Genomic DNA, 13,881 nt, shown 5'->3' with positions numbered 1-13,881 from the left:
GCTATAGGAATTTGAGAGTATTTCACCAATTCTAAGATAGTTTTTTCCTTCACATTTTAGTATCACTGATATTGGGTGCATGAAATTGGGTCGATGATATCTTAGATTTATTTGACAGCTTTTTTTCTTTCTTAGTGATATATAATATAATGTAATGATTTATCCTACAATTAATGGCAAATTAGATTTGATGAAATGTGGTGTAATGAATGTTCAGAATTTGTATTGTCTAAGTGTTAAGAATATTTTGCTAAAGTCTATTTAGCAGCATCTGACTTTTAGAGAATTAATTTCAAGACTGGCTTTAAAAGGTTAGTCATGTTCCCAGAAAGAGGGCAGTTTTAGTGTTTTTAGTATGTTTTATAATAACATGAGTCTAAAGCAAAGCAGTTTTTGAAATTTTAATCACTTTAATTCAAGAATGCTTAATGTCTTGTTTTATTCCTTTGTTAAGCCATCCTTGAATTTTTATGAAGATTTAAAATACATACATTTTGGTCTTTAAATTTCCTTAGCTAGTTTTCTTCCAGGGACGATTTTGGAATTAATAAAGAGAGATTTGGAGATAGGGAGGGAGAGTCTTTAAAAATAGGTAATTAGATTTGTTTGAGGAGGCTTAGGTTTGTTTTATATAAAAGTAAAATCATAAACTAGGTATTTCTTGATCTCTTTCATGGATAACAGTTTATGGTAGAGGAGGATGCTGAATATGGGAGGTAGCCATAGTCTCATTTCAGTGATGTTTTTGTAGGGATATGTACTGATGTCATATATCAGCAGACACATCGATATAGGTTTATTGCAGTAAATTATCATCTTAATTTGGGGAGCAGCAAGTTCCCATCCATCATGTAGGCTGAAGCATTTAAAATTTGTTTGTCAGGGGCCTTGTTAGCGCAGTAGTAACATGTCAGTCTCATAAAATTTGTTTTTCTTTTGTTGCCACCACATTGAGAAGTGATTAGCTCTTCTTGTTTTTCATGGTGGCTCCCATTGACTTAAAAACAAAGTCCGTTCATTTATACCTAGTGTTTTGTGTAATGTATGGGGACCTCAGGCCCATGGATTTCCATCAGGTCCTCAATATCTTTAACTCCATACTGAATCAGCCAAGGTCATAGAAAAACACTGCTGACAGTAATTTTACTTTACAATCCAAATACCTATTCTTTGTCACCTGTTTTGAGCTGTGGATCCTTGCTAGGCTTTGAAAAATCTAGTCCCTGCTTGGGATCCCAGTGTGATTCTGTTTTTAGAGCTGGTTTCCTTGGTAGGTGACTTTATCTGGGATAACCTGATCTGGTTGTTGCCTCAGAGATACTCTTTTCCTGAGAAGGAGGGAGAGGGTATCATCTGCCTGTAGATGTGCTGATTTGGTGACATCCAGTAGTGGACAGATAGAAAGATTTGTAGGAGAGTGTTCAATGAGGAGTACAGTTCTTGGAAATGGTAGAATATTTCTTAGTTTCTCTCCTTTTGTGTTTTGTTACAGGAATCTAAGGTTGCATGATTTGGGGATGGCTATATTCTTTTGATCTGTGCTAAGCCGTTTTTACTACGTGTACGTCAGCTACGGTGGGAGACGTGTGTCTCAGGAACCTATTTTAGTGTAAGGTCGTCATGGATGGGAATGAGGAAGAGGTCTTTTGCCCTTTGTTATCATCTGGAAGAGAAGGGGAGGAGCATTAGGGAAAAAAACATAGGAATGTGTTTTCTTGGGACGATGTTCTAAAATATGGGAAGCTGTTCAGGGTAAAAATGTGGCTATGGTAAAAATGTGGTTAAAAAAAAAAAAAAAGGATGGGGCGCCTGGGTGGCACAGCGGTTAAGCGTCTGCCTTCGGCTCAGGGCGCTATCCCAGCGTTCTGGGATCGAGCCCAACGTCAGGCTCCTCCGCTATGAGCCTGCTTCTTCCTCTCCCACTCCCCCTGCTTGTGTTCCCTCTCTCGCTGGCTGTCTCTGTCTCTGTTGAATAAATAAATAAAATCTTTAGGAAAAAAAAAAAAAAGGAGATAGTACCTAAAGCTTGGATGAGTTTGTAATTTATTGTCCAAACTGGGACACACATTGCTGAGAAGTAAAGAGGATGCGAGACCACTCTCATAAACCAGGACTGCCCCTGGCACACTGGGACAGACAGCTTGGGTCGTCCTACTTAAAGCAGTTGTTTCAGGGTTTACGTTTGAAGTTTCGAAAAGATGGGTTTTCCTTGGAAGGATTTATCTTTTTTTTTTTTTTTTTTTAAGATTTTATTTATTTGACAGAGATAGAGACAGCCAGCGAGAGAGGGAACACAAGCAGGGGGAGTGGGAGAGGAAGAAGCAGGCTCATAGCTGAAGAGCCTGATGTGGGGCTCGATCCCAGAACGCCGGGATCACGCCCTGAGCCGAAGGCAGGCGCTTAACCGCTGCGCCACCCAGGCGCCCCTGGAAGGATTTATCTTTTAGGAATATGCTTTTATGAGAGAAATTGGGGGCAACCTTTTTGTTAAAAAACCCCAGAGAAGACTTATGCTACCAAAAAGTAATACTGGCATTTCATCCTTTCCATGCATAGTTTAGTTCTCCAACTGTATTACCATCTCTGAAACACGCTGTGATCCGTGACGAATGCAAAATGTGGAACTAGAAAGGCTGTTAATGCTTATTTTTTTTACCCCCTCCCTCTAAAAGCCTTTATGCCTGACTAATTAATCCTGCTGAAAGACACCTTGTTGACAAATACAGATCAGAGTGTCAGACAGCTTGCAAATTCATTGTTATATGAGAGGGGAAATGACTTTTAAATATCATGAGATTGTCTGGCATACTGGGTAAGTGGAAGATACACTTTCCTACCAAAAGGTCTGTAACACCCCCCCCCCCCCCCCCCCCCCCGAGACAGCCAAGGGAGAGGGCCTCTTCTAGCAAAAGAGCAGGAAAGCTGGCAGCCGGCCAAGCCCCACAGGTATGCAGTGAAATGGAGGGTTGTAGAGGGATTGTGGTGGTAAGTGCTTGTGGTTTGGATTTAGAGCCAAAATGTGAGGAGGTGATTCACTCCATAACAACTCCTCTGAGTGTAGTATTTTAAATGGTGTTTCAAAGGTGTATTCATTTTTCATACTTGTGATTTAGTTTGCCGGTGAAATGAGCCAGAGGGGCAAATCTTAATATATCGTCTGCTGTTTCAAGGTCCTTCAGTAGAGTTAGAATGACATGGCAAGTATATCACCTGTCAGAGAACAGATGTAGAGGCTAAGTGATCATTATTTTTATTAGTACCATAAAAATGCAATCAACAGGTCTTAATTTACCTTGAAGGAAAGTTTTCTGAGGAAAACTTTAAGAGCTGGAATAATGTGTTTTGTTTTTTTAAAATTATTATTTGGTAGTAATGGGATAGAGGAAACCTTTTTTAAGGTTTCATAAAACCAATAATTTGGTGATTAACTGGTAAATATATTTTATTTAATATGAAATTGAAAATTACAAAATTATTCAGTAGGTTTTTAGATAAAAAGTTAGTATTGTTTTATGTTTTTAAAATGAAATGCTGGTCACTCTTTATCTCCTTTGTCCAGAGAAATTAAGCTGTATATATTTTTAAAGATGAAAGAGGATTGACTTGATTGTTAACATCTTATTTCCTTTTTAAACTTGCATCTTTTCATTTGATTAAACTTAGCTATGAAGTTAGTATGACATTTGTGGAAATCTGGCCAAAATAGTGCATTGGAATTGAGCTTCTTGACATGTTTCTCTCATCTGTTGGCCTGTTTGAAGGGTGTAGGTTGCTTTACTGCCATACTGGCCTTGATATTGGAGCCTTTGATGTTGGTAGACTCTCATCTGGTAACCTGTGTCATTTCCTCTTCCTAATACGTTACTTGACTTCCTTTGCAGTTACGGGAGGGACATTTTCCAGGTGTATGCACCAAACAGAGAAAATAATTATTAGGTGATCATAAACACAAATACAATTGAGAGATCAGCTTCTTATATGTAGATCTTAAGAGTGAATGTTCTTAAATGTCTCCTGGGGTAGCTGCTGCTGCTTCTTCTCCCCCCCCCCCCCCCCCCCGTGGTAAATTGTGGGTTAAGAGCTCCCTGGGGTTCAATTGTAGCAACTGTAGACGTAAGAAAGGATCTATTAAGCTGTCTTGAATTAGCCATTTTAGAGTAAATGAGAGGTACATTTTGAGACTAGCATCCCCCCATTGCTGGTCTATGTAAGGGATCTCTAAAATCATTTTCAGTTCAAGATTTGTGTTTTTATTTGATGGAGGAGTGATAATTCTTTCCATTAAAGCATGAAGATTACGGTTAAACTCTATTAAATTGAATAATGTTGATTAGTTTTAAACTGTTAGGGGAGACTAATTGGAAGGGTTTATAGTTATTTAAATTTGAAGAAAATCTTCTGTGTCAATGTACCATTTTATTATTATATTTCGTTTTATTATTTGTGTTATTTTCATTTAGTTGATTTAAAGTCGATGCTTTGAGGCAGGATCATTTTAAAAAGGAATATTCTTCAGTTGATTGGCTACTTAAGAGCCTAAATCTATTTTTCAGGCAAACTTAAAGTCTAGAGGTGGTGTAAGATGTCAAAATATAGAAAGCCTGATTAAAAGTAATTTAAATTTAAAGTAGAATTTAGAGCGAATGTCCACTAGGTGGCACCATGAGAACTCTAAATCTTGTTACTGGGATTATTCTAAGCCCTCCTGTATTATGAGAGTGGGTTTATTCACTTTGAAGTTCCTTTTTCTTTTAAGTGCTTATCTACTTAATGTTATTCATTGTCCTTTATTAGTTGAATCTTCTTTCATGAGGGAGTTTAAAATAAATAGGGAAAAGAGAATGGATCATTATTCTCAAGAAAAAAATGAGAACGTGTCATTGTTATGTGTGCATGTAAAACAAATGATACAAATTATAAATATTGACTCTTAAAAACCCTAGGGCTATTGAGGATAATGTTAGCTATTAGGAGTTTAGGGGTTGGGTGGGGAAAGTAAAAAAGAAATTCATGATATGTCATGGGAAGTGTTTTAGAGTAGAAGGAACATTAAGAATGTTATACATAAATCCCTTATTCCACAATTAAAAAATTGGAACTTCAGAGAAGTAAAGCCGTGTGCCTAAGGCAGTCCAGGCATTCTAGGTAGTCAGCAGCAATTATAGAAGTATATTTTGAAAGAAGAGATTTAATTTTATGGAGAAGGATGCAGTGAGAATACATATTTGGTATAGAGAGCTCAGCGCGAGCTACTTGTGTGCTGGTAGCAGGTTTGATTTGCAGAGAAGATTATGGAGAGTAGCAACATAAAAAAAGTTCATTAGGTAGAAAGGAAAGCCAACTCATAGATCTTTGTTGTTCATGATAAGATAACAGTATTAGGGTTGTAATTTTAATTGATGTGTTGTTTTCTGAGGTTACTCTCTTTTTCACCAAATATGCAGTAAATATACTGGTGCTCTTTTCATAAAATTTCAAGGGTGAAGCAAAGACTTGTCCCCAGGACATTATAAAAATGTGAAACATCACAGGAATGGTACTTTTTCGTAACAGTAGCTCTTTCTAAATGATAAGTTGGTAATCAAGTACAGGAATCTTCATTAGCATCAAGTTTTAGATTTAGGTATTTGCCTAAAATCATATTAATAAGGGCTTGTTTCTTAATGGGGATTGACACGTATGTCTTCTATCTCAGGGTGACCTTTGTTCTGCTGCCTAGATATTTTGCTTTGTGTGTGAAGCATGAGTCATTGCTACTAGGAAAAGTAGAAATTCCCTTTCGTTGACTGAACCTCAGTGCTCAGTGAAAGCTATCAGCTAATAATAATGAGGCCATGTATTTTATATATAGTTGACCATGAGAGACCACCTGTTGTTCTAAAGGAAACTGATCTCTTTTTGCAGATGGTCTTCAAATACAGATTTCTGATAGTTTATAGTATAAAGATTTATTCTATAGCAACTCCACCTTTTCCCCTGGTGCCTGTCTTTCAGAGGTGGTGTCCTAGACAGATTTCACTAGACTGCCCTACTCTGAGCAGTTCAAAGCACAGAAGGTGAGGGTAGGTAGGTGAACTGGGATGCTATAGAAACCCCTCATGTCTGTAGCTGCTTTTTAACCGGTCACCTGGGGCCCTCTAATAGCCCTGAGACTTGAATCTCTGTGATATGAACCTGGAGGCAGAACGCTTTCATAGAACCTTTGACTCTTCCCCCTCCCATCTCTTCCCCAAAAGGCTGAGGTTTTTGTCTTGATGGTGTTGGTGAAGCATGTACCTTTTACTCTCATGATGGCTCCAGAGGGCCCCTTTAAACATGGATTGACTTCAGGTTGGTTTAACTTTTGACAAAGAGTCTCTGACTTGTCAATTGTTGCCCTGCCTTATCCACAATGTTCTTCCTACTCACCCTGAGAACCTCTTGCTTGTTGGCTGCTCTGTATATCTTATTAACTTTCTTTCTGGGTTTTAGGAAGCTAGTTTCCACTTCATGTGCTATTTATATGGAGCTTTGTGTAAAACAGGTTGAATGACAGGACCGTGATTTCAAGGAGTTGAGCAAGCACTTTATTAAGTAGATATGTTAAGGATATAAGGTGAACAAACTAGGTACTGAGTGTGTGTGTGCATGTGCGTGTGTAAGTAAATGGTTCTTTGCTGTGGTGGTGAAAGGGAAGTGTTCTCGAGTTGGTTGGGAAATACTTCATTGAGAAGAAGGGGATTTAGAAATAGCTTAAATGCAGAAGGGAAAGATTTCAGAGAATACTAGAAGACGATTCGTTGCAGTGTATGATTGCGATATGATAGAGTTAGGCTTTTCAGATCTGGTAGGGTGAATCGTAAGAGGAGAATTAAAGGAAGAAGACAGGCAAGGAAGAAGTGTCAAGGGTTAGTCCGCTTCAAACAGATCTGTCTATAATCACTTCTGCCTTCTCTCTTAAGTTAGGAATTCTTGGCACTGGCTGCTGGATGATTCATTTGGGTCTATATTTCATAAATTATGTCTGTGTAACATAGATTTATTCACAAATAAATTCCCCGTTTTAGCCCTCGCTGTATCTCCTTTTATATCCTTCAGATACTGAGGCTTAAGAGCTTGTCATCCACGTAAAGGAATGTGGTTAAGAGTCACCTGTAATCCCACCGTATAGGGAAAATTACTGTTAATGTTTAATACACTTCTCTAGTCTTTTTTCCTGTGTTTTTGTTTTAAAATTAAAATTATAGTATATGTATGTACTGCTTTACAGTTTGTCGTTTTTGCATAATAATGAACACTTTAGCATTAAGCATTCTTCTATAACATAATTTTTAATAGCTGTATAACATTTTCTCAAAGGGATGTACCATAATCTCCTATTGTTTGGAATTTGTTATTTCCAAATTTTCACTAATTTTTGTGATGGATATTCTCATGTATAGATCTTTTATCATATCTCTGATTGTTTTTGATATAAATTGCTGAATTTCTGGGTCAAAGATATAAGCATTTTTTGCATTTAGTATGTATTGCCAAATTGTCCTCCAAAAAGTTTAAATCAGAAGTCTTTTTGCTTCCCTTTGCTTCTCCTAGTTGGACTAGAAAAATTCCTCATCCTAACTTGCTTGTTTTTCTTTGTTTGCTCACTTTGAAAGATTCTTCATTTAGAATTAGGTAGAATTTGAAAAGGAAACAATTTGAATATTATTATTTATTAGTTTGTTTCGTTATCTGACTTTCTTCCTAGGTATTTTGATGGTCTTACTCTTCTGATCTAGTTTTATTTAATCATGATTTCCTTTGCTAAGAAAATATGATTGGAAAGGTAAGAGAGGAAATAAGACTTATGTCACCAGATTTTTGTGGTCAAAAGCCAAGAAACTGAGTACACATAATTTTACCCCTTTGCCCTTTGGTATTATTGTTCTTGTTAGAAAGGAAAATCAGGCAAAACATGAAACAGTACAATGTGATAGATGATGTGAAGGTTATAGTGACAAGACACCAGAGAGCAGACAAAAGATCTGTAACAGCATTTCCTTTCTTTTATGATTAGCTGTATAAACCAGAACTTGTTTTTTAAACTTTGACTATTTGTTTATGAATATAAATGGACCAGGTTATATAAAGCCCCCAGTTAAGGAAATAAATGTGCGTTGAAATATATAAAATATTTTTAGATCATTAAAAAAAAAATCTCTTATAAAGTTTGTATATTTCTCAGAACAGTGGATAAATAATTTTGTAGACTGCTATAAAAGATTTTGATTTTGAAGTGCTGTCTGTACAGTTGAAATGTCAGAGATTGAAAAGATTTCCACTAGGTCCAGTGACTCTCATCTCAGATTGTGGATTTAACGAAGTCTTTTGCTTTTAGGGAGCAAAATGAGTTCTTTATGGGCATTCTAAGGATTTGCGAAAAACCCCTGAAAACAGGATATGTTGACAGGGTGCCAAAGTAGTGTCTGGAGCTGAATTGAAATTTGAGCTTAGCTGCCAGTAACATGTTTTTACCCTAACTTATTTTATTTGATATAAAGTAAGCAATTTGAGTGTATAAAAAGGGTTGACAAACTATGGCCTGTGGGCCAAATCCGACCTGCCACCTGTTTTTATATGACCTACTAGCTAAGAATGGTTTTTACATTTTAAAATGGTTGACAGAATTCAAAAGAATATTATTTTGTGGCATGTGAAAATTATATGGAATTCAAATTTCAGCATCCATAAATAAAGTGTTACTGGAATACAGCCATACTTAGTAATTTACATATTATCTGTGGCTGCTTTTGTACTACAATAGCAGAGTTGATTAGTTGTGACATAGATCATATGGTCTACAAAGCCTGAAATACTCACTCTCTAGCCCTTAGAAGAAAAGTTTGCTGATCCCTGATCTAGAATTGTATCGTCTAACCCACCTTTAAGTTTGGCTTTATATATGATCCTGAGGAAATAATTTTCTTTTCAATATATTTTCTTTCCTGAGAAACTTGAAAGTCAATATTCAGTGGTAATACAGGTCCCATAGTTGTTCCCAAACTTAATTTTTACGTAGCTTTATTGTCCTGCTTATTGAATGATATAGATCAGTGGCTCTCAAAGTATGGTCTGAAGACACCTGGGTATTCCGGAGATCTTTTAAGGGGTTCTGCAAGGCAGAAACTATTTTTTATAATAGTCTAGGGAATTATTTGCCTTTTTCATTGTGTTGACATTTGCACTAATGATGCAAAAGCACTGGTAGGTAAAACTGCTGGGCCTGAGTATCCATCAGGACAGTGACAACAGACTGTCATAGGAATCATTGCATGTACTTGCAGTAATGCCAATGCTAATTTTGCCTAAAATGCCCTTGGTAAAGCAGTAAAAACTATTAATTTTTATCAAATCTCAACCTTTGGGTACATGTCATCTTGATATTCTGTGTGATTAAATGGAAGTATGCATACAACACTTCTGCATACTGAACTGCTGTGGTTGTCTTGAGGAAAAGCACTTGTTTGAGCCATGAACTAGCTGCTTTTCTCTTGGGACACCATTTTTGCTTGAAAGAACCTTTTTTTTTTTTTTAATAATAATTTTTTATTATGTTAGTCACCATACAGTATAGCCTTAGTTTTTGATGTAGTGTTCCATGATTCATTATTTGTGTATTAACACCCAGTGCACCATGCAATATGTGCCCTCCTTAATACCCATCACTGGCCTATCCCAGGCCCCCATCCCCCTCCCCTCTGAAGCCCTCAGTTTGTTTCCCAGAGTCCATAGTCTCTCATGGTTCATTCCCCCTTCTGTTTACCCCCCCTTCATTCTTCCCTTACTTCTCCTACTGATCTTCCTGCTATTTCTTATGTTCCATAAATGAGTGAAACCATATGATAATTATCTTTCTCTGCTTGACTTATTTCACTTAGCTTAATCTCCTCCAGTCCCGTCCATGTTGCTGCAAATGTTGGGTAATCGTTCTTTCTGATGGCTGAGTAATATTCCACTGTATATATGGACCACATGTTCTTAATCCATCTGTTGAAGGGCATCTCGGCTCCTTCTACAATTTAGCTATCGTGGACAATGCTGCTATGAACATTGGGGTGCATATGGCCCTTCTCTTCACTACGTCTATATCTTTGGGGTAAATATCCAGTAGTGCAATTGCTGGATCATAGGGTAGCTCAATTTTTAACTTTTTAAGGGACCTCCACACTGTTTTCCAAAGTGGCTGTACCAACTTGCATTCCCACCAACAGTGTAAGAGGGATCTCCTTTCTCCACATCCTCTCCAACATTTGTTGTTTCTTGCCTTGTCAGTTTTTGCCATTCTAACTGGCTAAGGTGGTATCTTAGTGTGGTTTTGATTTGAATTGCCCTGATGGCTAATGATTTTGAACATTTTTTCATGTGTCTGTTAGCCATTTGTATGTCTTCATTGGAAAAGTGTCTGTTCATATCTTCTGCCCATTTTTGGATTTGATTATTTGTTTCTCATGTATTGAGTTTGAGAAGTTCTTTGTAGATCTTGGATACCAGTCTTTTATCTGTAGTGTCTTTTGCAGATATCTTCTCCCATTCCGTGGGCTGCCTCTTAGTTTTTTTGACTGTTTCCTTGGCTGTGCAGAAGCTTTTTATCTTGATGAAGTCCTACAAGTTCATTTTTTCTTTTGTTTCTCTTGCCTTTGGAGATGTGTCATGAAAAAAGTTGCTGTGGCCAATGTCAAAGAGGTTGCAGCCTATGTTCTCCTCTATGAGTTTGATGGATTCCTGTCTCACATCGAGGTCTTGCTTGAAAGAACCATTGACAGACAAACTGTCGTTCAGACTTGGGTATTTGTCAAATATTTTTTCAAAAGCAAACAAAGTGAGCTGACACTTTAGGGAAAATGACTGACAGTATTTGTTGCCAATGATAAAATGTGAGTTTTCAATTCCAAATTTGAATTTTAGAGAACTTGTTTTTTTGTTTCTGTTTTTGTTTTTTTTAAATCTTTACACCCAGCATGGGATTCAAACTCAGGACCCTGAGATCAAGAGTCACAAGCTCTGCCAACTGAGCCAGCCAGATGCCTGAATTTTGGAGAACTCACACCTGCTACTTTGAGCTTGACAGTTTCCTAGTGTCTAAAGAATATTCTGATGAGATTGATGATGATAATAACAAATGTGATTTTGGGGGGAATATTGTAATAATGAAATTTGTCAGTATTTGCAAGATCTGTATAACTCAGGGAACCAGTACTTTCAAAATGTCCAGTGTGTGATGTTACAAACCCAGGCATGGATAAAAGAGCCATTCAGTGTGTAAGACAGACCAATGGATTTGAATGTAACAGAAACAGAAATTTCACTGATAAGAATTTATATTCTACATGGCAACTAAGCTTTAAGAAACTACCACTTGTCAAGTTTTGGTGTAGTTTCAAAAAATAATATCTGTAAATATTTGAGAACGCTACTAAAATATTCACTCTATTTTCATTACACGTCTATGTGAGATTTTCCTCAAATCTTTCGACCAAAATAACATGACAACAGATTGAGTGCGGGATCAGATATGAGATCTGCTCACCTTCTGTTAAAAAGATTTGTGAAAATTTAAAACAGTATCACTTCTCTTACTAAATACTTTTTTGTTTTGGAGAATATAGTTTTTTTTTTTTTTAAAGATTTTATTTATTTATTCATTTTGGAGAGAAGAGAGCGAGAGTGCATGAGCCGGTGGGGGGAGAGGCAGAGGGAGAGAGAGAAGCAAACTCCTCGCTGAGCAGGGAGCCCGACATGGGGCTTGATCCCAGGACCCGGAGATCATGACCTGAGCTGAAGGCAGACACTTAACCAACTGAGCCACCCAGATGCCCTGAGAATATAGTTATTTTTAATAAAAATTATGTTAACATATAATGGTTTTTAGTGTTTAATTAAAAATTTTTAGTCTATTTAAATATTAAGATTGGTAAATATTTATAGGTATAATCCATAAAAACAAAAGATTTTTGAGACTGTCAATTATTTTAAGAATATAAAGGGAGATCCTAAGACTTTATGCTCATTTACCATGAAGTCAGTTCTATGAAATAGGAGAAAGAGTTTTCATTGCTGAATATTTCAATACCACCTGTTTGTTCATTTTCTGTCAGAAAACTAAGAGATGTATATAGACCAAAGCTCTCTCTAAAAGCTTGTGGAAAAGATTGAAAGAAAGATTTCTAAAAATTTAGTCCTTTAAAAAAAACCCACAGCTAAATGGCATACATTTTCCAGATATGGATGATTATCTAAAAGCACACCTCTGTGAGGGTACATTGTATAATAGTTAAATAATGATTATATAATTGCTATAATAGTTGTAATTGAATGATAAGTCTATTATGCTTTATACGCATTAACTCTGTTCCTCATTTAAAGTCCTGCATAATAAGTAACATTAAGTGACTCGCTCTTGGTCCCATAGTAAGTTTTAAGAGCTGGGATCCAAGCACTTGTTTTTGTCTTATCCTGAAGCTCTTACTCTTTTCCATTTATCATAATGATGTTGTTACAAGATCTTGTGGTAAAGGCTCTTCTTTTTGACAGCAAGGCTAGATAAAGAGTTGCCTTCAGTTTTACTGTGATAATTAAGGCAAAGAAGATTGGCTTCGAGAGGTTACATTGAGCGTAGACATGAATGAAGTAAGCAGAAACAAATTGCTAGGCACCAATCTCTATCAGGCAATGACAGCCTTCCTAATCGACTTGGATAGTATGAACAAATGAATAGTCAGCATGAGTTGTATTCTTTTTGGCTGATTCTTATTTTAATATCTATTTACTATTGTGATCATATTTCTAGGTTTCTCCAGCGACAGTGATCTGATATCTCTTACTGTTGATGTGGATTCTCTTGCTGAGTTAGATGATGGAATGGCTTCCAATCAAAATTCTCCCATTAGAACTTTCGGTCCCAGTCTTTCTTCGGATCCTTCAGCACTAGGGGCTTTTGCTTCTGACAGCGAACAGAACAAACCAGAAGAAGAACGGGAAAGTCGCAGCCTCTTTCCTGGCAGTTTAAAATCCAAGCTTGGCAAGAGAGATTATTTGGAGAAAGCAGGAGAATTAATAAAGCTGGCTTTAAAAAAAGAAGAAGAAGAAGACTATGAAGCTGCTTCCAATTTTTATAGGAAAGGAGTTGATTTACTCCTAGAGGGTGTTCAAGGTACAATTTTATCTGTATTAATATGTTCTGGAATGTTTTTATGTTGGTGTCTGCAAAGAAAAGTATATATTTATAAATATACTTTGCATATAATCCTCTGTAAAAACAAGACTGAAAATGAGAAATTACTGAAGATTACATGACCTGCATTTGGAATTGTGTATGTGGCTCAGTCATTTAAGCGTTTGACTCTTGATTTCGGCTCAGGTCATGATCTCAGGGTCTTGAAATTGAGCCCCGCATTAGGCTTTGTGCTGGGCATGAAGCCTGCTTAGGATTCTCTGTCTCCCTCTCCCCTGCCAGCTCTGCTCACATATGTTCTCTCTTTCTCTCTCTCTCTTTAAAAAAAAAAAGGACCTACATTTGGGTATATACTTTTAATTATATGAATGGAAGGCAGTATCAGAGCTGCTTTAACTCTCTACTTTGATCAATTAACCCAACAAGTTTTACAAAAATGAAATCTCCATGTCTCTTGTGTGAATAATAATCTTTTTTCTGACATGGCTAGTGTTCACCAGCCTTCACCTCTCTCTGAAGTATTTGCCGAGATTCTTTAGTGCATTTACTCGTGCTGGCCTGAAGAGAGGATATGAAACGTAAAGGCTCTTGATTTGCCTACTCTTCTGTTGTTAGTTATCCTACATTCTCAGCTAATTACTGGGGTGATGTGGGAGCTGAATGTTTCTGAATGTTTGTTAGTAGGACTTGAC

The 13,881-nt window shown here is 36.8% G+C and overlaps 1 protein-coding gene across 12 annotated transcripts in view; it reads left to right on the top strand.

Moving 5' to 3' along the window:
- RPS6KC1 (ribosomal protein S6 kinase C1) overlaps positions 1-13,881 on the top strand; it is a 282,130-nt gene that overhangs the window by 48,286 nt on the left and 219,963 nt on the right. For 10 of the 12 annotated variants that reach the window (XR_008960506.1, XR_008960505.1, XR_008960504.1 and 7 more), the window contains one exon: positions 12,806-13,168. The exons of the other annotated variants lie outside the window; for them this stretch is intronic. Coding sequence is in view for 5 of the 10 variants with exons in the window: in XM_057315500.1 (XP_057171483.1) it covers positions 12,806-13,168 (363 nt within the window). In the remaining 5 variants the exon portion in view is untranslated. The remainder of the gene's footprint in view (positions 1-12,805; positions 13,169-13,881) is intronic. 12 annotated transcript variants of the gene reach the window in all.

Source organism: Ursus arctos, unplaced genomic scaffold (genome assembly GCF_023065955.2).
Source record: "Ursus arctos isolate Adak ecotype North America unplaced genomic scaffold, UrsArc2.0 scaffold_2, whole genome shotgun sequence".
NCBI classification, from domain to species: domain Eukaryota; kingdom Metazoa; phylum Chordata; class Mammalia; order Carnivora; family Ursidae; genus Ursus; species Ursus arctos.
Note: the sequence above shows the minus strand (reverse complement) of the source record. Positions and strands in the feature narration are given on the sequence as shown.